Below are 26963 nucleotides of genomic sequence, written 5' to 3'. Positions count from 1 at the left end.
AAGGTGGCACGGCGACTCACAGCCTCTCCTTTTCTGGGAGTGACAACGCAGCCTGCTTAGCTCCTTAGGGAAGGAAAAAAGAAAAAAACTAAACAAAAAAACCACACCAAAAATAAGGGTCTGTTTCCAGTTGGGAGAGGTAAAAAAGCCAAACGGAGAGCTCTGCCCTTTGGCAGCTCATGGTACCCGTAGTCTGATTCTACAAAATAGGTTTTAATCGGTTTCTTCTAAGGATGTTAGCCTTTGCACAATGCCTGTCACAGGAAAGCCACACACTTGTTAATAGAACATTTGAATGCCTTTCTAAGCCAGTTCTCCCCAGGAGAGATTATAGGGTTAAAAAAGACGTAGCCCTGTAAAGATATAGATCTTTGGGGCAAATTTGACTGCAAAAAGACTGTGTGTGCGTAAAATATAATACACATTCCATAACTGTCCCTCAAATGATGTTATAGTCTTCACTGCCTTGTGGTGCTCAGGCAAAAGTTGGTTTGGATTCCGTGACTGCAGCCCAGTTCTGGCTTCTCCGTCTTCCCTCTGCCCACTATTGGGACTGAGGAAAAGTCAGTGCAAACTCTGACGATCTCAAGAGAACTCCTGTCACCAAAATCTTGTGGTCTGCTCTTCTTGTCTTTCCCCTTTTTTTTGCCAGCGGCAACCTAACCCTTAGTTTCAGGGGATGACTTGGTATCTTTGCAAGGTAAGGACATACATGAACCATATCAGCAGGTCCTGGTACTTGTGAGGTTAGTTTGTGCACAGATCATTCTCCCTCCAAGACCTGTAATGGATTCTGTGTGCTGGACCTAGTGACGTGAGATCACATGAGATCACTCCCAGATGACATTTGTAAGCACCAGTTGGGCAGCTCTGAGGCTTGTTGAGTCAGCAGACAACCCTTTTCTGATCCCCCATTCATGCTGATCTGCCAGTTAAGGTTTTCCTGCACCGAAGGAAGCGAAGATACTCATTTCATAGCATGGAAATGACACTGTTGCATCACCGATGTAATGACTGCCCACATCACCATGAGTATCCCATGCAACTAGAAGTGAAACAATCTTTTAACTATTCCTGTCAGCTAGTTTAATTGTTTTAACACTTCTATGTTTTTTTAATGGTTTTTTTTTTCAAGGAAGTGTTCTGTGGAAGAGAGCTATCTTAAGACTGTTGTCTTGAAAATCTCAGTTATGACTAGGAATGAAAGAAAAGAATTTTAGTGCATTTTGGAGGAAGCTTTTACTCCCACTGGACCAGTGGAGCTCTCCTTAGTCTTACTCTGTACAATATCATCCTTGCTACTTGCAGATGGAGCCAGAGATATCTCTGATGTGGTTTTGGGCAAACAGTGCAGCTAGAGACAGCTATGTGAGGTTCTGAGCAAACATTGTAGTGGGTCTTTTTTCTTTCCACCTGTCCAGTAGACTTGCATTGCTACTGATTTAACCCAGTTTAGCCCTGGACCCAGAGTTCCAAACTTGTGTCCTGAATCCTGTCTCCTGAAATGCCTTTCCTTGCGGTTGTGTAAGTGAACCAGCACATGGAGCATGGAGTACACTGATCCTGCTATTCGGGGCACATGTCGTGCAACCATATGCATTACTCTGGTGCTGCAGGACCTTGACGGTGCTGTATGCATCCCACATTTCCCAGTACAGCTCCCAAGACACTTCTGTGAACACCATTTCTGTGGCCAGATAACGGTTTGCTTTTGTTCACATTTTGTATGTGATTTGTTCCAAAACAATCAGGCCATAGGCATGTGTGCACATCACTGAGTCACCAGCTTCTCTGTGCGCAGCAGCTGTGTGGGCTCCCAGCATGGAGGCCTGGTTTGTGTTATGGTGAGGGAAACACTAAACCTCTGGGGGTTGGTGCTTGGAGTGGTAAGAGGAAAAGAGCTCTACGTTGTAAGTTTGGTTTTCTTTTCATGGCCCAATATTTTCTTGGGTTGTTTTCCCTTTTTGGTTTGGTTTCGTGGTTCTTTTGCTGACCTTCTGGTTGTCTTTCCCACTGAAAGGCAGTGACCTTGGCCCCATTCCACAGGGAGGATCTGCAGTCAATCCTTTCATGTGGTCTTGACTCTTTCTAAACACTTATCCTGGTACATTCATGTACATATGGAAAGGCATATGTATATCCTCTTGGATAAAGAGAATAAAAAATGGTTGGGAACTAAATTTCAGATGCCTGGGAGATGAAGCCAAGAGCACTACGTCACCACCACACCAACCCTGCTATGCTGAAAGTAGCTCATTCCCATAATGATGCAGGTGTGAGTGTGAGTGCGTGTGAGTGCGTGTGAGTGCATGTGAGTGGGGTCCAGCACACAGTGGAAATGCTTACTAGTATTCTTCTATTGTACTTGTGTTTTTCAGGGGCAAAAAAAATCTTGTTCCACTCTTTTTTTTCCTGTTCAGTAAAATATTGCTGAATGCATATATAAAACCAATTGTGTAGTGTTTTGTAAGAAAATGTGCATTGTAGCAGATTTTGCTTTTAGTAAGGGGTTGAAATCACTGGCATTCTGCTGTATGGTCCTGACCGAAAGAGGAGATGTGGGCAGACCAAAATCATGTTGGATGTGCCAGAGACGAGTGAGGGCCAACTGATTCTTAAGTGAGCCAAGGTCAGTAAAACAGGAGATGAGAGCAGTTCCCACACCAGCAAGGAGCCAGAATGTGGAATGACATGTTTGGGTCAGGATCAGGTCCAGAGACAGTGATCAGGGTCAGACCCTGTCTGGTGATTGCCCAGTAGGGCCCCAGTGGTGGTACAAGTCTGGGCACAGATGTACCTGTGTGAGCTGTGGTGCAGCATAAGCAGGGATCAGCGGTTCAAAGCAGCTCCCAAGAGCAGCAGGAGCAGACTCCCTCCTCTGGCTATCACCTACTGCTGGTGAAGGCGGTGACCTTGTACTGGACCAGCTGAGCTCCAGCCACTGCAAATCCTGGAAGGGGATACTCTCCATGCCCAAGTATTCCAAACTTCCCAATAAAATACCAGGTAACCTAGTTAATTGCTTATGCCAGTTAACTAATTACAATGAAAAATGAGCAGCATCAAATTACATGCTCCCATTGCCTCTACTTTCTTGTTATAGTTAGACAGCTGCCTGCTTTGCCTGCCCTCAGAAATGAACCTAAGTTTGATGCAGGTGAACACTGACTGGATACAGAGTCAAGAGTCTATACAACGTAAGGTAAAGCTCAGCCTTGCTGAGGGAAAGCACCACCACAGCTGTAGTTTATGTTTCTGCATACATTTACCTGTGCATGTGCCTGGGGAGCAGGTGTAAGTAGCTGTCCCAGTAAACACCACAGTACAGAGAAGAAGTCTCAGCTTCTGCTTCTCACAGTCCATGAGAAAACTAAGGATAATGATGACGGTAAAAGGGATTTACTTGATAGTGTTCTTCTTGAACTCTGTTCCTGCCAGAGGATGTCAAAATAATGGTGATTGGAAACACCTCATTGAAAAGAGAGAGGAAAAGAGTCAGAAGGAAGGTCTTGGGCAGAGCAGACCCAGTCCATCTCACCTCACATCTTGCTCCAGGTTACAGTCTCCCCAGTAGTTGGATCAGTACAGAAAGCACCAATACTCTTCTAGTCCTCACAGTTCACTGCATCTCCCATTGTATGGATGTGCTTGCTGTAAGCTGTGCCAATAAAATCATCCGGGTTATGTGATTCTCCATAGAAAGCATGCAAGTTACATCCTGGATTATTTCATCAAACTGTTTTAAATTGAACCCCAGAAACTGTCCTAAGCCTCAAAAATAGCTATGCCAGTGGAATTGACAAAGGACTATGGGGATGGAGGATGATAGACAGGGAGCATTGGAACCTTTCACACTGGTTCTGCAAAAATATTAATGTTTTCAGGTGATCAGCTGAAATAGTGCTTTGATTAAATTTTCAATCCTGGAAGCACCCACTCATCTTAAATGAAGTTGGCAGATGCAGATTCTGCAGAAGATCTGCAGAGGGAGATCCAGTCTGCTCTGCTTTGACATCTTTCCTTCTCTCCTGACAGCAAGAGCTTGGGACCACCTCAAGGACAGTCTAGTATGTTCCTGTGAGGTGTCTACCTCTCTGCTGTGCGTACAACAGACACCATGCAGTCCCTCAGCTGTAACTCTGACCCACACAGTCTTCTTCTATGGGCAGGCACCTGCTGTTGCAGGTGCTGGTGGTGTCCTTTTGTATAACGCTCTGAACATTGGAACCAGTGCCACAGGGAACTATTCTGAGCATTGGTGCAAAGAAGGAATTGTTTCCATGACCAGAAAGAGTCAGGTCATGTTGGGAGGGTATCAGCTTCTGGTATGAATGAGATTTTCCAGGCTCTTTATTTTTGCCAGGTCCACAGGAACTGTCCAAGCAATTCCTCCCAGAAGACTTGGCTAAAGCCTTAACCAAGGAAGTTCAAGTGCCCTATTTCCATTCAGGAATAGAAACCACAACCTCAGAATGTGTCCCAGTGACTTGACTAAGTCACATCCATAGGGGAGTAGCCACTCCATCTAACTCCTGAAGCTAGACATGCAAGAGAGAGAGAGCATCGCCCTGGCTGAGTATTCAGCTATGAAAAGTCCGATGTGCTCAGGGTGATGTCTCTGTTCCTTTGTTGTGGTAGTCTGCTGCTCAATGTGGACCTAAGGTCTGAGTGCCTTGATTACCCATCTTCTCAATCAGCTTTTCTATTGCTCATTTTCTATGTTGTTCCAATGAGTCTGTTGGCCAGGAAGGGGCAAGGGATACAAATTGGAGAGTTGGTGCTTTTGCTGCCTGACAACTTGATGATTTTAGTGTCAAATGTGTCGGTTGTTCAAGCAAAAGCCTCAGAGCAGAGTAAAATTCAACAATGCAAGGTACTGCTTGGGCTGCAAGTGAACACTGAAAACAAATGTTGTCTACTGTGAAGGCTGTTTCCTCTCTCTCTTTTTCAGCTTCTCTAGTGCTGGAGATTGAGCAGATGATCAGTCTTGCAAAATGTTTGCCTGATATGTTTCAGAGGGCTTACTCTCAGCTGCTAAATTTGGCTGATTTCCTTTCTAGTATTTAGTAATAGTATTTTTAACAAATGCTAGAAAAATGTAAATTTCCACATTTCAGAGCTGAAGGGAACATAACAACTGTTATTGTATCTGTTATTCATAGAAACATAAAATCATTGAATATTCTGAATTGGAAGGGACATGCAAGAATCATCAAGTCCAACTCCTGGCCTTGAACAGGACATCCTAAGAATCACACTATGTGCCTGAGAACATTGTCCAAACACTTCTTGAGCTCTGGCAGGCTTGGTGTGGTGGGGAAGCTGTTTCAGTGCCCAGTCACCCTCTGGGTGAAGAACCTTTTCCGAATATCCAGCCTAAATCTCCCATGACATTCCCATGGGGCCTATTACTGGACACCAGAAAGAAGATCTAAGCTCCTGTCCCTCCTCTTCATCTTGTAAGCTACAGACCACTATGAAGTCTCTCCTCATTCTTCTCTTCTCTAGGCTGAACAAACAAGTCATTTGAGCTGCTCTTCCTAAGTCTTGCTCTTGAGGCCATTCACCATTTTTGTCCCATTCCACCAGACATACTCTAATAGTTTGATGTCCTTCTTACATTTTATCACCCAAAACTGCCCCAAGGACTTGAGGTGAGATCACACCAGTGCATAGCAGGTCGGGACAATCCCCTCCCTTGCCTGGCTGGCAATGCTGTGCCTGACACCCGCCCAGGATATGTTTGGCCTCCTAGCTGCCAGGACTCACTGATACAAGTCACTAATGTGAGTCACGCTGCAGACCAGTCTTATATTCAACTTGCCATTGACCTTTCCTGTGGCGCTGATCTCCAGCAGAACCTGGCAGACTTGTAGTTATCAGGGTCATCTTTCTTGCCCTTCTTGAAGCCTAGGACATTTGCCAGCTTCCAGTTGAGTGGGACTTCTCCAGATACATGCTCGTGCTCCCCAGGGGCTCTCTGTGAGAGAGTGGGGGCAGCGCTGTCACTCCTGGCTCTGTCCTGTGCTGAGTCAGCCTCTCTTGTGCAAGCTGCTGGTTCCATGTGGGCCTGTCTTGGGTTTCCCCTGGCTCTAGAAACTCGCCCTATTCTCCACAATCCCCTGCTCCGCTGTGAGATATGCTTGTACCAGAGCTGTTTGCCTCAGTGAGTAATGGTTGAATTTCAATAATAAATTTGTCCTCACATAGGCCACCCACTACTTAGGATCAAACCAAGGCCTAAGATTCTGGTACGAAGAGATCATATTGCCTGCTGGATAGAGCTTTGCATGAGACGGATCTATGACTCTCTCCTTAGTGTTTGTCCAGCCACAGCACACAAACTACTCTTCAAAGGTAGTTTGCACCCTACTAGGTGTTGCAAATTGCATGGTAGTAGTACACAAAAAAAAAATCAAGTATATTCCACGCAGCCCTCCTTTTCACACACACATTGCCCATCTGTCCAGATGTTTCGAGCTAGGTGTTCAGATTGTTTCATCCACTTTCAGGCACAAGCTTCCTACTGTACCTTCATTCTGCTTTATGAGAATATCTGCTTCTTCTTTCTGCCCCATATCTCACTACTAGGGTCTTTTCAGTCTACAAGCTCCGCATCTCATCTCTCCCTGACCTTAACATATAAAAGAGTGAAAAGAGATTAGGAGTAGATCTTCGGGTTTGGCCTCCCTGGTCCTCAGCTACTTGAGTGGATCAGGAGCTGATGACATCTGTTGGAGAAGGAAGAAGCTATGTCTTGCCAAAGAAATGTGGTCTTTGGAGGGCCATGACTGAATGCAGCTGTGATGTAGGAGGTGTGAAGAGGATGGGGAGGATCTGGTGTGGCACGGCTGCTGAGCTTGTGATGGGGCCTGCATCATCTCAGACTCAGCATGTACTCAGCACTGGGTTCACCAAAGGCAGGCACAAACTGTTCCCTGAGGTCCTTCCATAGGGGGCCCTTGCTCCTAGGGGGTCTAAGCTGTCAGGATGCCCAGTGTCCTAGTTCTTGTTGGTCTGTCCTCCCTGGCTGACTGTTTTCCCAGCTGCTGTCCTCTCCAGTGGAGGAGGCGACTTCATGTGAGTCATCCTCTTCGGGAAAGAAACCTCTGGGTTCTCCCCCCCATGGTGTGAGCAGCTGAGGGGGAAGGTATCCATGGCTATTTTATTTTCAAGGTCTCAGCTGGGGGCAGGAAGATTGGAAAATGCAGACTTAAATTTGTAGCTTAGGGTGTAATTTATGAATAGGAGTCGAACAGACGCGTGCAGGAAATATTCTCACAGACTTTAAACTTTAAAGCTAAACAGTTCTTAAGTTAAAAACAACATCAACTTCTTATTTTTTTTCTTGCACAGGATGGATGGTCTGGTGGGACACAGGAGGTCTGAGTTCTATTTGTGTCTCCTGTCACCAGCTTCCTATGACCTTGGACTAGCTGCCTAACCTCTCTCTGCGCCTCCGTTTCCTTCTCTGTAAAAGGGGGATGATCACATTTACCTGCCCCATGCCGACACTCTTGTGACTTATTTCATAGCATAAAAATATAGGGAGGGTCAAACTGAAGATCTGACTCACACAACAGCCTTTCTCTGGCTACACAGGGAAAAAGTGGAAGCACAGGGCTTGAGTTTTGCTGTCATGGGCTCTCTTCTCATCTTTCACAAAATAAAACATGCATGTGAAATGTGAGGTATGTGCATAGGGGGGAAGAAATATATTTCCAGCGCTGCCCTGGGTGTTATAGGGTCAGTGAAGGCCAGCAGGAGAGCTGGCAGGGCAGACTCCCTAAGCATCCTCAGCCAGCGCTGCCCCTTCCTGGCTTCCCTGCTCTGAGCGCTCTCAGTGCTGCTGGCCGGGGACCCGTGCTGGTCTGGGTCAGGCCACGCACAGGGCGATTTGCCCCGCGGCTCTCCCTCCCCAGAGAAGGCGGGGAGCAGAGCCCCGGGCCCCCGGGGCACGGTCAGCGCTTTTGGGCGCTCCGAGCATCGTGCCCGGTAGCCGGGGAACGGCTGTAAATGGCCCCCGCCCGAGCTGGCACCCGGCTCAGCAGCCGGTGACGGGACGCGGCGCTGTCGAGGTTTTCCTGCGGAGCCGGAGAGGGGCTCCGCGGGACCAGGACCCCACCGCTCAGCATTTGGTCCAGGAATCGCAAGTCCACTCCATGCTCTCCCCACGGGAGCCCAGCGACGTGCGAGCGACGAGTCGCGCTGCCCGCCCCAGCAGCGCTGCGGCCGCGGCGGCTGGAAGCAGCCCAGCGCCGGGCTCCGGCGGGACGGCCCGGCCGGGCTCCCGGGGGCCGGGGGCGGACGGGGGCGGACGGGGCCGGGACACCCGCGGGGCAGCGACACCGTGCCCGCCGACGGGCGGGCGGGCGGGCGAGCGGGCGGGGGACGCATCCCGGGGAGGGCGTGCTCCCGGCGGAGGATGTGGGCGGGGGGGGCGGAGGGGTGCTCGGCGAGGGGTGGAGAAGTTATAAATTAGCGAGGCTGGGGCTGGCGGGTATCTGATGCCCGCGGGAGGTGAAGCTGGCAGGGCGGCCCGCAGCGGATACTCCGTTTCCGCAGTCGGGTCGGGCCGGGGCGGGCGGGTAGGACTCGGGGGCTGCTGGATGCGGATTCCGCGCCGCACTGTGCCGTTATCTCTGCCACCGCGGGAAGCGCCCGGGACCGAGGAAAGCCCGTCGGAGTCCAGCCGGCGCCTCTGCCTCTGCCCCTGCCTCGCCGTCGTCGGCAGGGAAAAAGCCCTGCGTTCCCGCAGGCAGGACCATGCCCTGCCAGCTGCTCTCAGGGACCGTGCTGCTGGGAGCCGCCCTCCTGCTCGCAGGTAAGGGATCGCCGGGACGCGCTGCTCCAGTCAGACCCCGTTCTGCGCCGAGCTCTCCGCGACGGGCCCCCCGTCTTGTCGGCTGGGCCTCCCGCGCCCCTGACCTGTCCCGCAACACCCCGCCTGTCAGCTGGAGCCGGCGGGCACCTGCCTCCCCTTCGTCCTTCTCCTCTGGACAGGGCCGGGGAAGTGATCCCTGCTTTCCGGGGAGCGGCGAAACGCCGCATCCCCGAGCGGTCCGTTATCGTCCGAATCCCGTCGGCGTGCCCCGGGACCAGGTCCCCGGAGGGCCCGGCGATGCGGAGCCGCGGTGCCTCTCCTCCTCCAGGCAAGGCAGTGGTGGCGTGGAGGCGAGCCGCTCCTGGGCACAGGGGACAGCCGTACATCATCGGGAGTTGTCCGAACCGGTGCACCACGGAAAGAGAGCATGTGTTGGCTGCAGGGCACGCTTCTTTCTTCCGCATCTTCTTTTGAAGTGTCCCAGCTCTGCCCGTGAAGCGGCAAAGGTGTACCTTTTCTTCACAAAAATCCGGGTCCTGCTGCCTCCCGCCCGAGCAGGTCGGCGGAGCACCGGTGGCGCTGCCTGCGGGGGTGGCCGCGGGGTTTTACTAAAGAGTGGGATGGAGCTGCTCTCCGATGCCTGCATCCCGCAATGATGCGTGTACTGGGATGGATCCTTGTAGATTTGATGTTCTTAATTAAGTTTAATTTATCTTTGAGCCAAGAGCGTGGGCCGGAGCGCCGTGGTGGGCGGTGCGTCCTAGTGTTGCGTGGCTGGTCACCTGGGAGCAGGGGTGCGTAGTGGCCGGGCAAAGGCTGGTCCCGCGTGGGGTCATCGCTCCGCAGGGCCGCTGACCTGCGGGGATGCGCCGCGGAGAGGGGCGGATCGGCGGCCTGTCCGCGCACGGGCTCCCCGTGTCCCGCCCCGGGGCAGCGCGCACGGCCGCGGGCCGCTCCCGCGGGGACGGCGCTCGGCAGAAAGGGTCTGGCGACCGGCGAGGAGCGGGAACAAACCCCGGGCGGGGAAGCGAAAAGCCGAGCTCCCCGCGGGACAGCCGTCGAGGGCAGCGTTCCTGCGGTTAGCGGCGCGCCCGCCCGGCCACGCTGCCCCGCCCGAGTGCCGGGGGCTCGGTCTGCTCCGCGCCGCTGAGCCCACGGGAGCGGTCCCGCTGCCTGAGGCTTCCCGGGAGGAGGGCTGGCGGGGCCGCTCCGACGAGACGTTTTCCTGCTCGGGAAGTGCCGATTCATCAGCTTTAACACAGATATATAGGTATTCTACTTTTTTTTCTCTTTCTTTTCCCCAGGAAAGCGCTAGTTTCCCCACATTATTTGTCTCCGCCTAGGAGGTTCTTATGCCCAAGATGAAATAGGCACAGGCATGGGACACTCACCCTGGATACAGGAAATGTGGGTTCAGATCCTTGCCAGGCTTCCTTCACAGCTTGAGTTTGAACTTCAGCGTCCTGCTCCCACGTGGGCTCCTGCAGCGACCAGCTACGCTAGGGGACTCGCTTCCTCTTTCCTGTCGGAAAGGTTTTCCATTGTGCAGATCATGGCAAACCCACTGCCCAGGGAGAGGGTGGACTCTGTGAGCCAGGGGCTGTGAGAAAGACCCTGGATCACCTTCCTGTTCATGTGCACCCTAGACCTATCCTGGTGGGAAAAGCTTGGCTTACTTAGGAGACAACCTGGGGCTCTGGATGCTGGGGACAAGCATCCCATCGTGATGGTTGGCTCAGGTACTGTAGGCATTGGAAAGTTACTTCTCTGTAGTTTGGCTGAGTGCCCTTACAACCGTTTTGCTGGAAATTCATATCCCACCCATGCACAAGAGATTGTGCTCAAATCAGAATTTAAATTTTTTCAGACTCATTGGTTTTGTTGCTTTTTTTGCTTGTTTTCTAGAAAAGCATTCTTGCTCAGCTTTGTTTGGACATTTCAAATAGGTTGACCATGCTTCTTCTGGGCCACTGGCAAAACTCTCCATAGTTGTGTTTGAATGGAGAATTTCAAAGTTATTGTTGCAGTTGTGGGATGTTTTGTACCATACATCTCTCTGTGCTTTTCTTCCCATTTCACCCTTCTTCACTGCTTATTTACCTACAATTCTTACTCAGGCTGCCCAGCACTTCCCATTTCCAGTGTTCTTGATGAAATTCAGTTCATCACTGGTCCTGTCTTGTAATTCAGTCTCTGCAGGTGTCTGCTGAGCTTCCATTTACTGACGGGTTCTAGAGGAGTTTCTCAGAAACAGTCAGTGGTTCAGAAAGAACCTAAAAAGACCTCCACAAGGAGGTGACAGAAGGAGGTCTTTCAGCTCCTATATGTCTACTTAATAATTTAAATTTCCCAAAAGCAACATGCAGCCTACAAGCTTTGAGAGTACCCATTTGAAAAATGAGATTAAGGAAATTAAATTCATTTGACATGTGAGTATTGGGCACTTCAGGTCTCTTGTGCACATGCATGTTTTGGTTAACTTGGGAAAGAATGACACTTTTTTTCTGGGTTTTGCGTAGTACTCACATATGTTTTCTTTACATCTTAAATATATTTATTCCACAGATTGTATTGCATACGCTTGCTAATGACTGTACACATAATGGTCAACATGAAAATGTGGTTGCTGTATTAAGTTCAATCTCCCAGTCCTCAACTTTGTATTACTATAATGTTAATCACTAACATTTGGGATTGTGAAGGACTGTGTTTAAATCCTGAAAACATCAGACTCTGCAGCCTGGATCAAGGCTTATGCACCATGTTTTCAGAAATATAAACTGGTGATTTAGCTGTATTTCCAGCTGTATTTCTGGCTACCCACATAGAAGTGGTACCTCACAATTAGCAGCTAGAAGGTAAATAGACTCTATTACAGTCTTATCTGTGAACAGCGCTATATGATCTCAGTTATTTCAGCTGGAACTAGAGCATCAAAATCCCCAGTGGACTTTTCAATTTCATGGTCAGCTGGAAAAAATGAAGGAAGAAATTCCAGGTCAAATCTAATCAGTGCTGACGTTAATTTCTTGCAATAACTAACCTGTCTTCTCTGAAAATGCTGTTCAGATGGAAGCTCATATGTTAAGGTTTCAATTTGGTTTGAGTACTTGCTGAAACAACTACACAGACAGAATAGTCCAGTTTGGGATTAGGGCTGGAGTTGTTAAAAAAGTTCAGACAAACTGGCTTTCCCACTTCTTCTGCACCTTCATAGAAATGGGGCTCCCTTAAAAATTCCAAACTGTATTCACATAAAGCAGAAGAGTTAGACACTGCTTTACAATGGAGATTTTTAAAAAATATGTGTATGGGGTTAAAGCACCAAACTTTTTTAACATAGCTAAAGAAAATCACTTACACAGTTTACTGATGTTTTACCAGACAGACTGATGTTTTACTCATATGCTCCACACAAAGCTAGATTTCATTCTCTTAAAACTGGTGTAAATCTGGAGCAACTCCTTTGGGCTAGGCTAGCATCTTCTAGATTTACAGTTTGTGCTGGACAAAATCAGGACTTGACCTGTGCCGTAGTAAAGATCTTCATATCCAGAAGCACCCAGTATATTTAGAACCCTAAAAATTTGCCACTGGGGAGATTTGAGAGGTTTTTTGGTGGTGTTGGGTTTTTTTTTTAACATCGGAACAGTAAAAAACAAGCTGTCTATTTTTTGTCAGATGCTTCAAAGACTGAAACCCATAGCACTTCACACTGTGTGGGTGTATAGGACAAAAGGAAATTGTCCGGATTTGCAGGACAGTTGATAAGTCCTTACACTTTACGTGGTTTGGAAACTTCCAACACACTGTTTATCAGCTTGCTGGTTTTCATGTTCGACTGAGATTGGGAAAGGAAGAAGCTCAGCAGATGAGGGTTAAGGTTCAGTGTTTCAGAAGTCCGTGTCCAGAGGGGCTGTGGTGGGGCTTCAGCAGCAAAATTGTTCCTTTGAATCCCCCAGAGTCAGGGTTTGGGGCTTCTTGCTGCAGCCCCAGAGGGAATGGAAAGCGAGACTGCTGCAAGAGTAGGTTTTGCATGAAATGCCCACTCATGGTCACCTCTGCTCTTGGAGACAAGTCTTTCCTATTGGTGTGAGACCTTCAAGAGGAAAACTGCTCCCTCCAACAACATGCTTCATCTTTAGATCTCATTCCTGCCCCAGTAGTCTCTTTTTTCCCCCCTCTATAATATTTGTGAGAAGGTAGAGAAACATTTCTGTATAAGTTTGAGTATGAATTCTACCCACAGACAGAACCAGGCTCTTTTCTCTTTGCCCTTGTGATGCATCCTTACTGCACATATTCCTGCAACTGGGAAGCAACCTTTCCCAAGCATCCTCAGCTGGGAATGGTCTGACTTCTTGATGCATCACAGGAGACTGCTTATCCTAAAATTGGTCCAGTGATTGTCAGGAAGGTGCCCACACAGTTTTCTCTTACTGAGATGCAGAAGTTCAGTTTCATTCCCCTATGGTTGGAGATCAGTGCTGCATAAATCCTGATGCTCGAAAGAAAAAACTATGCTGCAAGCAGGAGCTGGAAAAGGGAAAATGTAGTCATTAGTGCTCTCTCCAAAGCCAAGCATGGCATAATATCATGCTTTTGTGACCAGCAGAATGAGCTCATGATGGAACTAAGCGAAGTACTAACAGATTGAGAAACCAACAGTGGGGGTAAAGAGATTTGAAACTGTAGATTTCAGAGATACTTTTGTCTGAAACTTAAGTCTTGAGCCATTGAGATGTATGGAGAGACTTGGACAGGGAATGTGAATGACTGTTTCTTCTGTATTAAGTCATGTTTGCATTTGGGGTATATTTTGTGTGGCACAGTGAGTGGAGATGTGCCAGATTAAAGATGAAGGGAAGGATGATTTAGCTTGTGCTCCATCAGTGTATTCAAGAATGTTATAGATGCTTGTGCAATAGTTAATTAATTCATTAATCATCTTTCTTGGACTTTGGTTTGTCCTGTGTTAATGCAGATGCAAAAGGTTCATGTTCATGGTGAGTTGATTTTGCTCTCTGTTGTTTTTCCCTCAAATCACAGTTGATTTGTCATTACCAAAATCCATATCCACAATGTTAAGTCACCCCTATAACATACTTAGAGCATAATCCAGTGTGATGTTGTTAACACTGATTTCTCTTGGCATGACTTTTCTGGGTGGTGGGGCTGCTTTTCCAGCATTCACTGATATGTGGCACTAAGCACATGTGCAATACTTCTTTTTGAGATGTATTCCTTCTTTTGGAGCTATGGCCTTGAAACAAGGTTCTCTTTGCTGGTGGAGCACCTGAAGGATGGGCAAGGAGCTAGAAGGCAGCTGCTTCTAGGATTTCAGTGGGTTGAAGAGGCTGTGACATTATTCCCACTCCGTGCTTGGGAGCGGGTGAAGCAGGCAGGGCACAGTGGTCCTGGAGAGCTGGGGACCTGTGAGCAGATGTTTCTCCTCCTCAGATGTTCTCTCAGGAAGCCTGTGCTCTGGGAACAGACCCCCTGCTTAGTGCGTGGGGAGCGACAAGGGATGAGTGTGAGGGCATTTCTTGAGAGGAATTTCACAACTTCACATAGCTCGCTTAAGCGTCCTTCCTGTGGGATTCTGCCTTGACACAGAGTGAAGGAATTCACCTCTTTTGTTCCCATTGTCATTCCTCTGTGGAAAAACCTCTCATCAGGATCACCATAGACTAATGTTAACAGAAGCGTGAGAGTTGCCATCCTGGATCAGACAAGGGCTCTATTTAGCTTCATGTCGTGTCTTTACTGGTGTCCAACATCTGATCTTCAGGGAAGGTCCAAGAAGCCTTGCAGGAAGCAGTTATCTGATAAAATTCTCAAGAGGGGAATTTTTTTTTTGTAGTATGATCTAAAATTCAGTATTATTTCATAAGAAACCATGGGATTGAGGGTCGAGGAAACTAAAATTTAGTTGTTGTCTACGTTTATGCAGGTGGATATTACATAGTAGAATTAAATCATGTTAAATTGTATAATACAGAGAATTTTCTTGTTCTGTTGTGCTGAAAGTGTTTGGGGTGAAACCCCACCTTTCTTTGTCTCATGCAGTGCTGCAATTGACACTCATCCTAATCTATTTTATAAGTATTATTGGTTACCATTTCCCAATGTAATTGAGCTACAGGCACGCTTGCCAGAAGATTTCTCCATGTGCATGTACCTTAGAGTTGGTGCTTTAGATGTCATTCAACAGCAAAGTGGGTTTTCCTCCCAAGCCATTGCAAGGGACTCCTCTGTGCAGGCTGTTCCAGTTCCTCTCACCTCTCTATTTTAATTTGTTGTGCTTCATTATTTACTTGCTCTTGTTTTGAACCCAGGGTTCAGTGCTTACAGCTCTGTTTTGTAGGTTTAAGTGGGGTGGATGGAAAGTCAGTTCCTGACTTTTCTTTTTGTCTTGGAGCACTACAGGGCAGTTCAGCTGTAATGATGGAGCTTTGGAAATAATAAACAGCAGCCTTCAGCAAGGTGGAACTCCATCAATTTTGCGTTGTATTTCTTTTACATAGTTGCTAATTTGTTTCTTTGCTTACAATTTAGTGATTACTGAAGCCCCAGATGAGTTTGACAGACCTGTGTTGCTGGCTGAGCAGGTAGATTACTGGCAGGTAGGCAGTTTGTCTGTCTTTATGAAAGTCTTCCCATTCAGTCCTAGTGTATTACTTTATTTGTCCTGCCAAGTAATCTGTTACAAATTTTAAGTATCTAACTGGCAAAGAAATTTAGTTTCGCCAAGCAAATGTACACTTTAAATTCTTAGGAATTCTGAATTATTTTCATGTCAATTTTAGTGTACTTGCTTTCTCTTTATAACATATCAATACTTTTCTACTCACTAATTAATGAGATAAACTTTTCTGAAGAATATTGAGCTGATGATTATGTGCTAGGATCTGTAAGGGTGGATTAGAGCAGAGGCACAGTACTTGCTGACACATGTCAGTCAGTAGATCTGATTACTCACAGGCGTGGCCTGGATGGGACTCCCTGCGCTGTGTAAGCAGCGCAGGCTGAATGGTGTGTGGAGGCATGAAACAAGACCCCTGGGTGAGTGCCACTGGCTGATCACACGGCATCCTTTTTGGCTGGGCAGATGGCAGATTCACAACCGCTTCTTGTCTGAATGGCCTGAGCCGGGCCTCCATGCAGGGGACAAGACAGGCACATCAAAGTGGAGGGGCATGAGAGCCACATGGATTTGTGCTGAATGTGGCTGTGAAAGTGTTGCTATAGCCTAGCTCTACTGTTACCAGCCTCAGCTGACCTGTTTTGTTTTGTTTTTAAGCTGGGCATTTACTCTGTTGGAGTGAAGACCGGACTAAGGCGGACACAACTGTGGTATTTCTCTTCTCAACGCACATCACATATATGTGTGTGTTTTGCCTCCTGGATGTGGTTTACCAAAGTGATGATCCCACAAGAGTTCATAATGGAGGTGTCAGACTGTGCATTTGGATAACCATTTCCAATTCCATATGCCCAATGGGAAATAAAAAGTTTATGGCTATGGCTGGTTTTACTTCTTCTCTGTAAATATGTCCTCCTTATATAGCTGATGAAATGAGTACCTGCCTCGGGCTAGATGCTCATTTCAGATCCTATATTCTAGAGATACTGCAACTTGATGGATGCAGCATGAAACCAAATTTATTTTTCTCTCAGGTTCTCTGGCTGTTTAATATTGAAATTTACTTTTCATTGGCATTATATGAAGTGCCTATGCTCAGGCATGGAAGTCACCTGGTGAGTTTAGGGCTTCTGATGAGCTGGTGAAACAAGTGCCTTCAAGCGGGTCTTATGGGAAAGAGAACACTGAACTGCATGGCCTTGGTTGCCCCGGTATGATGGGAAATGTTAATAATTTCAATTGGTAGTAACTGGAATGAAATTTTATGTCAAATAACCAGCTGAGATTTCAGTTTGTTTAATTTCTACGTCTGAATTTTTAAATGAACAACCCCTCCCTGCTCTTTAATAGAATGGCTTTACCACAAGCTTCTATAAAACCAGCCTGACCTAGCTAGGGCAAATACTGGCAAAATGTTTGGCAATTATTGGGGAAATACATATTTGTTTACATTTGCAGCTATTGGCCACATTGGCATGATAGTGTACTGCTCAGGGGTGTTAATGAAGTGTTATCAGAACTATTGTGCTATTTTTAGCAACCGGGTGTTTTGCTTTGCCTCTGTAACATTTACTTACATCGGTGTGTATACTAATCTAGGAACAGCAGATGCATACAGAGAGTAAACAAATTATAACTTGCCCTGAGATCTAGAACTAAAAAGGAAGTGACACGCTTGTTTGAATACCTTTCTATGCCTACGAAGGCCTGTTTTGGGCAGTTGCACATCCATTTTCCCTGCAGACTGATTTTTAATTCCACAGCATGGAGTCATGGCCAAGGCTTTTAGTCTGCTCAGAAATCATTTAATCTACTGTTACAAATCCTATGCTGTTCAGACTCTATTATGATGTGTATTATAGAGCAGACCAGCTTTGCCATCCATTAACCTATCAATTTTTTTGGCTGGCTCTTACGTCCTGGTGGTACTTTAAATTCTTAATTATAGTTGAGATTGATCAAACTTAAGCATTTGATCCAGAAATCACTTGGCATGTGTTGCAGAACATCAGACTGGATAAATGGAATGTCCTTTTTGGACCTGAAAGGGATGAGCCAATGAATTGATCATTTTTGTGCATCTGTGTGTACTTTGTAAGTAAATGGCATCCAATAGTTTTCCTGGTCTTGAATGCAAAAGAGAAGAAAGTTTCAGTCACCACAGGGATATGTGCAAGTGATGGCTCTGTTAAGGAGTGATACAGCCTGAGCTGCTGCTTCTACCCTGAGGGTGTTTCTGTCTGCCAGCTGTGTGGTGCCTCTTTGCACAGGAACCGACAGGAAACAAGTACAAAACTACCTCCGAGTCCAGGGACCTGTATCTGTTAACACTTGTAAATCCCCATGGCTCTTAATTGACCTGCAAAGTTCTGCTTCAATAGAAACAGTGGTTACATTTTGCTGCTTCAGATCATGAGTTTGCTCATCTGGACTGTTGTCAGTGTCAGCTTGGGACAAAGGCATGCCTCCTTGCTCTCACAGTTAAGCTGCCCTAGTTTCTCTTCTGCAGGCTTCAGGTGTGAAGCTTGGATTTACTTCAGAAAAGTGCTGTGAAATGAATGGAGACTTAAATGGCATCTGAAAGACCTGGAGATACTACTTGGAGTCTCAGGGTGGCTCATGGTTTGACACTGTAGGTCTTTCCCGGAGACTGTTTCTAAGTGCAGGCAATGGAGAGGGTGCTTTTAGCCCCGGGAACAGGAACCAGGCTGTGCTGCCTTCTTTGTCTGTACCTGAGCATCAAAAATCCAGGTGACAGATGAGATGGGGGCTATTGATGCCATGGGGTTAGAAGAGTGTCTCCTTCAAGTAGCATTTCTTCCCAGCCACCAGCACTCACAGAAGTAGAAAGCTTCATTGTCCAGGGTGCTCCCTTCTCCCTCTAGTCCTGCAGCAGGACCAGGCCAGACAGTCACACTCTGAACAGGAAAACAAAATTTTCTTTTCCATTCACCACACACATTTTAAGACAATTCTCCCTAAAAGTTCTCCTGTTTTAATAAATGCAAGTATTAATGCTGATGAGAATCTCAGTGTTGATTAAACTAGAAGGACCTGTTGGTCAAGGCTTCTTCATGTGGTCAGTTGTAAATCAGAACTTTAAGTGGCTCTTAAGAGTTGACCATTAGTTCGTCTCTCTCTATATCTTTTTTTTCTTTAATAGAGTGAATTCATGTAATGATGTAATTGCAATTATTATGGATAGGTACAACTGTTTGACCAAGAAAAGAGTTATATTTACTTACAGAATGGCTTGAAGAACCTTTAAAAGATATGGTAATACAATAGATTGTCAAGAATAGCTCTGAAATAAAGAAAACTACTCATATCCCAGGTTTCCTTACACAATGGAGTAAAGACATATACGCCATTTGAGGTTAGCTGATGGCCATGGTCTGGTTAAGGTGCTGCTGCAGATCAGAGTCAGCTCATTTTCGCTGGAGATGCACTGAAGGTCGACCCACTGGGTACTGCCATGTTCCTTTACGTTTTGTTTGGATTCTGCAATTGCTTATTAGTTGCACACATGTGGGTATTCCCAGTCCCATCAGTGGAATGACTCATAAGGAAGTGCTCATATGCATGAGTAAAGTCCTGGGCTGCGTTTGAACTGAATGACAGATGTTTTAAGCAGCACAGACAGGAGAAGACCCTAATAAGAAATCACGTGAGCTCTCCTTCCAATGCAGGAGTGTCATCTACAAAAAGCATTTTTGCTGAATATTTGAATCAGGAGTAAATGATAGTTGATGGTAAAACCCTCAAAGGCATCGTTATGTTTCACAAGGGGTAAAACACGTGCAAATCCAACAGTGACTGAAACAATTACTTCATGATGGATAACTTTATTGCCCACAGATGGCACTTTAAACCCAGAAGGTCAGATTCTTTGTACATGCTGAAGTTGCAAAGATAAACTGATCATTCTCCTTAATCTCTCACTGTGCAGGTGAAAAAAAGATTATTCAACATGTTGAGGATAGCTGGAGTGGGTGGAAGAAAGTTACAGTCCCAAATTATGGAAAAGATGTTAGAAAGTCATCAAGCCTGTCAACTTCAAGGAAATTTATAATAACTTCTAATATTGTAAATGTTTTTAACTAGGTTTTAAAGCTAGCTTTTAGATTTGCTTTCTTTAGTCAAAGGTAGCAGAAATTCTCAGTGTATGAAAAGAAATTTAAAAGTAGAAACTGGGAAAATCTGAATGGGAATAATAACCCAGATCATGGTCCCAATTTTGAGTTCAGCAAATCTATCATTTTAAAGAGAAAACAAGATTTAGCAGAAATCAGTGGAAGGTTCATCATGGGTCCGTGGTTACTCATTTGTCTGTAGAACTGGACACACATTGTATTGGAAAAATATATGCATGTTCATCTATTTTATCTTTTTTTTCATGACTTGTGATCAGTGGGTTTTTTCGGTTAACAAATAATTCAAATTTTTATTTACTTAATTTGGAAGACAATCAGCTTTTTTTGAAAGGCAGAAGATAATTGAAGAAAGCTTTTTTTTTCCCTTTGCAAATTACAGATTGCTCTCTGTTTTCATAAAAAATATTTTTCTTTCCTTTTCTTTACTTAGAATGGCCAACTTTTGCAATCTAAATTAATGTTTGCTCATTAATTAAGCAACCCCATTGACTGACTTTCACATATATCTAATAAGCCTTCCATAACAAATAAAATACATCAAAAAAAATCATCCCTTTCCCCATGGGAGGAGATTCCTCAGTTATCAGGATTAATTAGTTCTCTTGTTGTCACATGAAAAGAAGTTGCACCCCTCAATGTAGGTCATTGTGAGGGTAGGCTGCTGATGGTCGCTTAGTGACAGGCACAATGATAAGTGAATGTGTCCTGTTGAGCCATGACCCTTCAGAAAAGACAGTGTCAAGTAAAATGCCCACAGAAGGTACATAGAAGGCATAATCTGCTTCTAAATATTGACAGTAGGAATTTCCCTGCTATTCTCCTTCCTTTTTCTTTCCTGGCAAACATGTCAAACTCTATTGCATTTGTGCTTTGCATCAGTTTTGAAGCATTTAAAAACGTAAGGAACCTAATGACCCATGAATAGATAGGATGTCAAATAAAGCTATTTTTCTTCAAGACATAGCATCTTGCTGGTAAAAGCATTGTCTCCTGTACTTGTAAAAGCAACAATATTGGCTTGAAATAAGACTTCAGTTTTTTGTCACTGAAAAACTAAATAAATGAATACATAACAAGGCTTGTATCTCTTGCCAAATACACTGACATTAAGTCTTCAATGTTAATATGATTAACTACTGGAGTTAAGTGTCTAAAATGTACTTGAAATCAATGATGAAATGCTGGCTTGTGTCAATGGGAGCAGAGTTAGACAAACACTAAGCACTCCTTAAGATCCCACACACTGTGCTGTCTTTTAGATATATGTAAAATGTGTAAAAGGGCAAAAGCTCAAGTATGTATCCAGTATGTTTGGGTTTCTTTTTCTGCCTACGAGATGGGGTGAAAAGGTAGGTGGTTTTGTTACATTTTTTCTTTGATTTTAGTAACTGAGGCAGATCTGACCTACAGGCTTCCAGGCTGCTTTGTTTTTCATGCTTCATTTAGGATAGATCTTAAGATTTTCATGTCTGTTTATATCACTGTAAAGTTACGAAGAGAAAAACCTTGTAACATTTATGATGGTTTCTTGCTCATCACCTTTGGCAGACTTTGAGAACAACAGCAGCCCACATTCCCAGGGCTGGTCTCAGCATGGGTCAGATGTGGGCACGGTGCTGCATGACTGGCTTTGCTCCTGGGCATGGTGCCGGTGCCAGTGCCGAGCAAAGCCAAGCGCTCAGCACTGCAGGCATGGCCAGGCACCGCAGACTTGCTCTCCTGTCTTGCTGTCAACACCTGTCACTCACATGTATTTTTCCACTTTCCCACCAGTTTTACACAGGAAGCAACCTACACATTGCTCTCTAGCAACTAGGTTGAGTGTTGCAGCTCTAGCAGCTGGGCTTTGATCCCGATGGTTTCCTCTGGCAGACCATCATTGATGTTTTTTTCATATATATTGAACTGCTTGTAAACACTGTTGCATGCTTTCACCTTTTCCAGAGCCTCAAATAAGGAGCAGTTCAGGGAAGCTTGAGGTCAAGTGTCCCCCTGAAGTAAAAACCAAATTCGTAAAGCTGAATATAAATGCTGCCTTCTTGGGAGAGCATCTGACCCTTCAATTCTGGGATGACAAGAGGAATGCAAATGAAATGAGGGAATGTGGGAGTTTCACAAAACCATCAAATTGTTTAGCTGGAGGATGTTGACAAACCCTCTCAACTAGAGTGCCTGGGTTGCTCTCCAAGAAGCTGCCTAGGCTGTTGTAACATCTTATCTCAATTTCTCAGTGATTAGCCTCAGAGGCATTGTTTCAGAACAGTGAATGAGAAGACTCACAGACTGTAAGTATCTATGGGATAGTATCCCATAAAAGCACAGTGTGCACTTTGGGGGAACCAGCACTTCAGTGTTGAGATTCCTAAAGGGCAGGTGAGAAAGATGTATGTTTGCAATATATATCACACAACAAGTTGCTTCTTCAATGATTTGCTGCATCAGTTTTCTCCCCTCTTAATAGCTGGCAGAATATATTATTTTCTAGTTAGAAATATGATTGTCTAGACAGATCTCAGGGGAAGTCTGTGAGTAAGTACTGTCTCACCATTCAAATCTATGCTGTTATTTGTGGTGCAGTCCAGAAGGCATCTTTATTCTGAAAATTTGTTATGCCCTTGCTTGCAGCTTGTGCAAGTGAGCCATAATTCAGTTTACATTTATGTTCAAGTGTACCCTTTAAATCTTGCTTTGAGTAGGCACAGATGATAGAATATATGGGAAAACTACTGGAGCCACAGCTTCAATAAGATATACAGGGCTAAAAAGAAAGCTCCTGAATTTGGAGCACCCATTGACTTTGAAGTGTTTATACATCCAAATTTTTGTCACCAATCTCAGCTGGAACTGGTGTCCAAAAGTTCCTTCTCTAGTCAACAAAAGAGGGAGGTGTTTCTGATGGGTGATACGTAGCCACCAAGTAAGGTTCATGTATTTCTGCTATGTTTGTTGCATACAGCTGTTCATACTTGGCTGTGGCAGGAACCTCTTGGAAGAACCTAAAATAGCTGAGCTCAAACTGTACTTGACTGAGTTCTAGCAGAAAGATGTGCATTACCCTTGGCCATGAGATGCTGCTTCTCCCTTATGTTGGCAAAGTAATACTTTCTCTTGGAGTGAAGTGGTTTGAGGTAGTTTCTTTTGCTCTCTCTCAACGCTGAAATCTTTACAAATTACACTTGAGTCCCAATTAGACTAAAACTGGTTTTCAACTTTTAACTGTTTTGAAATATTTTCATGTTATGTTCCCAGCTTCCGGAACATTTTACTGTCAGTGCAAGGGCAATGGGATGCATCAAGCACTGTTTCTTCTCTAAGGCATGCTCTTCTGTCAGCTTGCCATGGAAGCTTTTGTGGCCATAGCCTATTATGGGGTAAAGATAAAACACAATGTTTTTGCAGTCAGCACCTCCTGACTTGATGAGAGGGAAGATCTCGTGTTCTTCTGGTTTTCTGACCATGGGGCTTTTTCATGGTCTTCCTAAAAATGGCTCCACATGGCCTTTGTGAAGCCCACCTGGATGTTTTCAAGTGTCCTAAGCCACCTTGTGTTATACTGACACCAAGGGTTTCACCCATGCCAGAATGGTGTGGCCATGACAACATGCTTGCTTTCTCAAATAGGCAGCAAATCTGGTCTGGAAGGTGTCTTGATCTTGTTCTCAAAATTTACTGTAAACCTCTACCTTTTGACACTGCTTCACTGACAGGAAGCCCGCCCCTGGCGAAGGACCTTAGGTAACAGTGCTGTGACCTTCAGTCAGGAAGGGAAGATCCTTAATGCCCTGTCCTTCCACATGAGTTCCAGCTTTGCAGCGAGCTGAGTGGGATTTCAGTATCTTAGAAGTCAGTCTGTAGCTCTTACCATGGGAGTGGCTGACTTTTACCCTTCCTATTGAAGGGGCTGCCATGGCCGTATTTCCTGAGGAAATGCAGCCAGTGGTGCCCAGGGGCACACTTCCTTGGTTAGATGTGTAGTCATGAGGTCCTGAAGTTTCTTCATGTTAGGTTCAGTGAAAAACTTGAGAGCAAAGTCATTGACAGATAGCTTTCAATTCTATTTTCTTTCCGGAGTAGTGCTGCTGGAAGGTTATTTGAGTCCTGAGTCAGGGCAACAGGACTTTGCTCAAAGGAAGAGAGTATGTGTGGTGAGAGAAGCACACAGTTTTCTTTTCCTTTCCAGTATAACAGCACAAATGTGAGTGGGCTGGAAGTAGAATTATTTGTCTTTGTTAATGTTTTGGTTTTTTCTTTGTTTTTCTAGGATCTAGTTCAGGATCAAAACTAAAAGTTCCTGAGCTGAGTATAAATGGCATACAGCACGTTGTTCAAGCCGGCCAGACTTTAAATCTCACCTGCAGGTAACCAGCTGAGTTGGATTCTGATAATTTGGCAGGGAGGCCATACACCTGACACTTTCTTTTTTTTGTAACTGAAATTAGAAAAAAATTAAACCTTATGCTGTGGGGAAAGGTGGGGAGTGAACTTCAATGGCAATTGTTTAATAGTTCTTTGTTGTTTCTGTTGTTGTTTTTGGAAAACAAGATAAAAGAGAACCCCATAAATAGCCTGATATAATAAAAAAGAAAGCTTGGGAACTGAAGCTATATAATTGCAGCCCAACATAATTGTTTCTGCTTCCTTATCTGTATTTGCAGGGGGGAAATGGTTCATTCATGGTCTTTGCCTGAAACTCTCAGCAAGGATAGCAAAAGGCTGAAAGTAATTAAATATGCCTGTGGAAGGAATGGGAAACAGTCCTGCAGCAGTCTGACCTTGAGCAGAACTCAAGCAAGTGACACTGGAAACTACAGCTGCAAATACCCAACAAGTCCAGCGAAAAAGAAGAAGGAATCTACAGTCTATGTATTTATTAATGGTAAGATGAAGTTTTTCTAACACTTCTTGGTACTTGCTCTTCAATACAACAAGGTGGATAAGTAAGGCAGTTCAGCTGTGGCTGAGTTTTGAATGACACTTTCAGCCTTGAAAAATGTTAATTTACCAATTAATGTATAAAGTTTTCTTTCCCAGTACTTGCAAATGCAAATGGTAGTCTTTTATCTGTTAGGAAAAAAAAAAGAAGTAAGAAAAAGACCCAATCCAGTCACTTGTCTAGAGTAAACAGGAGTCCAGATGGAAGTGGACTACAAGCAAATATGTGAAATGGGTATCACAAACCATATCCTACATGACTGGATGAGATGCGATTTCTAGGCTGCTGAAGGATGCTAAAGCTGTCTATCCAGATCACTGACTTGCCTCATGCAGCAGAAAATTACTATTTGCATGTGAAACCGTATTCAAAAATGTCCTCTGTAGTCCATGTCACACAGATTGAAAAAATCTAGAATAAATGGAATCAAATTAAACACAGAGCTGTGTTCAGCAAACAAGTATTTTGTAATGTATGGGAAGTGCTGGAATTAGGTCAGTTAGACTATAAAAGAAATTGCTTTCTGATCCTGTTTCCTTCCAGGGTATTAATCAGACACTTCTGAGGAGAGTTGAATTCAATAGACACAGCAATAAAAGAACAAATTATAGACACTTTAGGGATTTAATTAATACTTTAGTTTTTCCTTATTTTTACAGAGTAAAATTAATAGATTACTGTAGTATTTCAGGATTCACAGATTTTGAAAGCCCATGTTACAGAGAACGTGCAACTGGAAGTTTTCCAAATTCTGGGTCTGCTGCATCTAATGAGTTCACATCAGAGTGAATTAGCCTTTGTCTTCATTTTGTGACATGAAGAGTGAGACTGGCACTGTGAAAAAGCAGAATGAAGTGGACCTCTCACTACACTGATAGAAAATAAGATAGCTCCCCCCATTATTGTGTGTTGCTTTATTGAGCACTATTGGCTATTTCATGCTGTTCATCCTGCTTTCCTTCATCAGAAGTATGCTGCAGTGTTTTTGTTGCCCAGCTCTTTTCATTTAATTCTCTGTAAATCCAACAACAGATGCATCCATGGAAGAGTAGCCAAAATAGGATATTAATTTAGTGACCAACAGCCTGCAACCTAGGAAAACACACAATTTCCTTGGATTCCCTTTATAATTTCCCATCATGGGACCTTCTTGAACCTCCCACCTTGGATGTCATCCCTGTCTGAGACCTATCCACAATCATCTCCCTTCACCACATGAGAAGAACCTCTCTGATAAACTGAATTTACGATACAAGAGATGCCTTTGCATTCTCTTGGTCTCTTACCCGTTTGAAGAGTTAATTTTTCTGTATCCTACATTTTTACAAATGAGAGGCACAACTGGTCTTTCTAACTCTTCACTGCTTCCCAAGTCGTATGTGGCTTGCCTGCATCTGAAAGGCACCTTCAATTAGATGATTGTGAACCAAGGTTATCTACAGAATTCACATGGTGATGGAAGAATCATTGCAGAAATAGTTTTAGGACAGCCCCCGCCACCACCTGTCCTCCTATCCCCTCTAATCAGTTAAAGAAGGCTGCCTAAGTGTCTTGGTTTCGTTGGTTTTTCAAGGACATTCAGTCATAAATCTTGGTGTCACTGTTGAAGAGATGGCTAGATTTTTTAACTCCTCTAACCTTAATTGCCAAAAACATAGTATAATGTTTCAGGAACAAACCTGTAGCAACCTTAGACCTCTCTGGCATGTTAATTTTCTGAATTTGACAATCATTTTAATTGAAAACCAATTTCTTAATATTTAAGTGTTAATTCTGTCCCAGGAAATATACTTGAAAGTTAGAGAAAACTATGGATAATGAGGGAGGCTGCAAGGTTACTGCTCATGTAAATGGCTGTTGAAAGTGTCACTTTGCCCTAAGGTGGAGGAAGGTATATTAGTCTTCCAAAACTTTCCAGTTCCAGGAAGAATTATTGAGTAAGTTGGAAAGAAACAAGATATTGAGTATCAAAACTCACCCTTTCTGATAAGTGTAGTGTCAGAAAAAGTATTTTCTTTCTCTATGCTATCTCATTATATCTATCTCTTCTCTATCTGTTTCTTAATATGAGTCCCTGTTTCTCTGAACATGCATGAAATTCAATTATCTAGCTCAAGTGGGGTTGAGATGGGGGTAACAAAATCCGCTGTGAAGACTATCTTTCCTGAGTTTAGTTTTACTTTGCATTAATTTGTGGGTGTTTAGGAAATAAACATTTGTGAAATTTGGGTCCCTCCTAGTTTTGTATTGTTTCCTGTGGCAGGACGCTGTGTCAGTCCATTTCCCATATTAGCTCCATGTGGATCACCAAGGTGCCTGTTTCCCATGTCTTAGCATGTGGCCGATGAGAACAAATAGTTGCTATTTACAAACACAGAATCTGAATCAGGAAAGTTGATATTGTTT

General features: G+C 44.8%; 1 protein-coding gene across 2 annotated transcripts in view; it reads left to right on the top strand.

Annotated features, from left to right (window-relative positions):
• Positions 1-8469: 8469 nt before the first annotated feature.
• FLT1 (fms related receptor tyrosine kinase 1) overlaps positions 8470-26963 on the top strand; it is a 109313-nt gene continuing 90819 nt past the window's right edge. Inside the window, exons 1-3 of one of the 2 annotated variants that reach the window (XM_039565756.1) lie at positions 8470-8824; positions 23886-23982; positions 24280-24500. In XM_039565756.1, coding sequence (XP_039421690.1) covers positions 8767-8824; positions 23886-23982; positions 24280-24500 — 376 coding nt within the window. In that variant the 5' untranslated portion in view covers positions 8470-8766. The remainder of the gene's footprint in view (positions 8825-23885; positions 23983-24279; positions 24501-26963) is intronic. The other variant, XM_039565748.1, reaches the window with a different exon arrangement.

Source organism: Corvus cornix, chromosome 1 (assembly GCF_000738735.6).
Source record: "Corvus cornix cornix isolate S_Up_H32 chromosome 1, ASM73873v5, whole genome shotgun sequence".
NCBI classification, from domain to species: Eukaryota; Metazoa; Chordata; class Aves; order Passeriformes; family Corvidae; genus Corvus; species Corvus cornix.
This window is presented reverse-complemented; position numbering and strand designations above follow the sequence as displayed.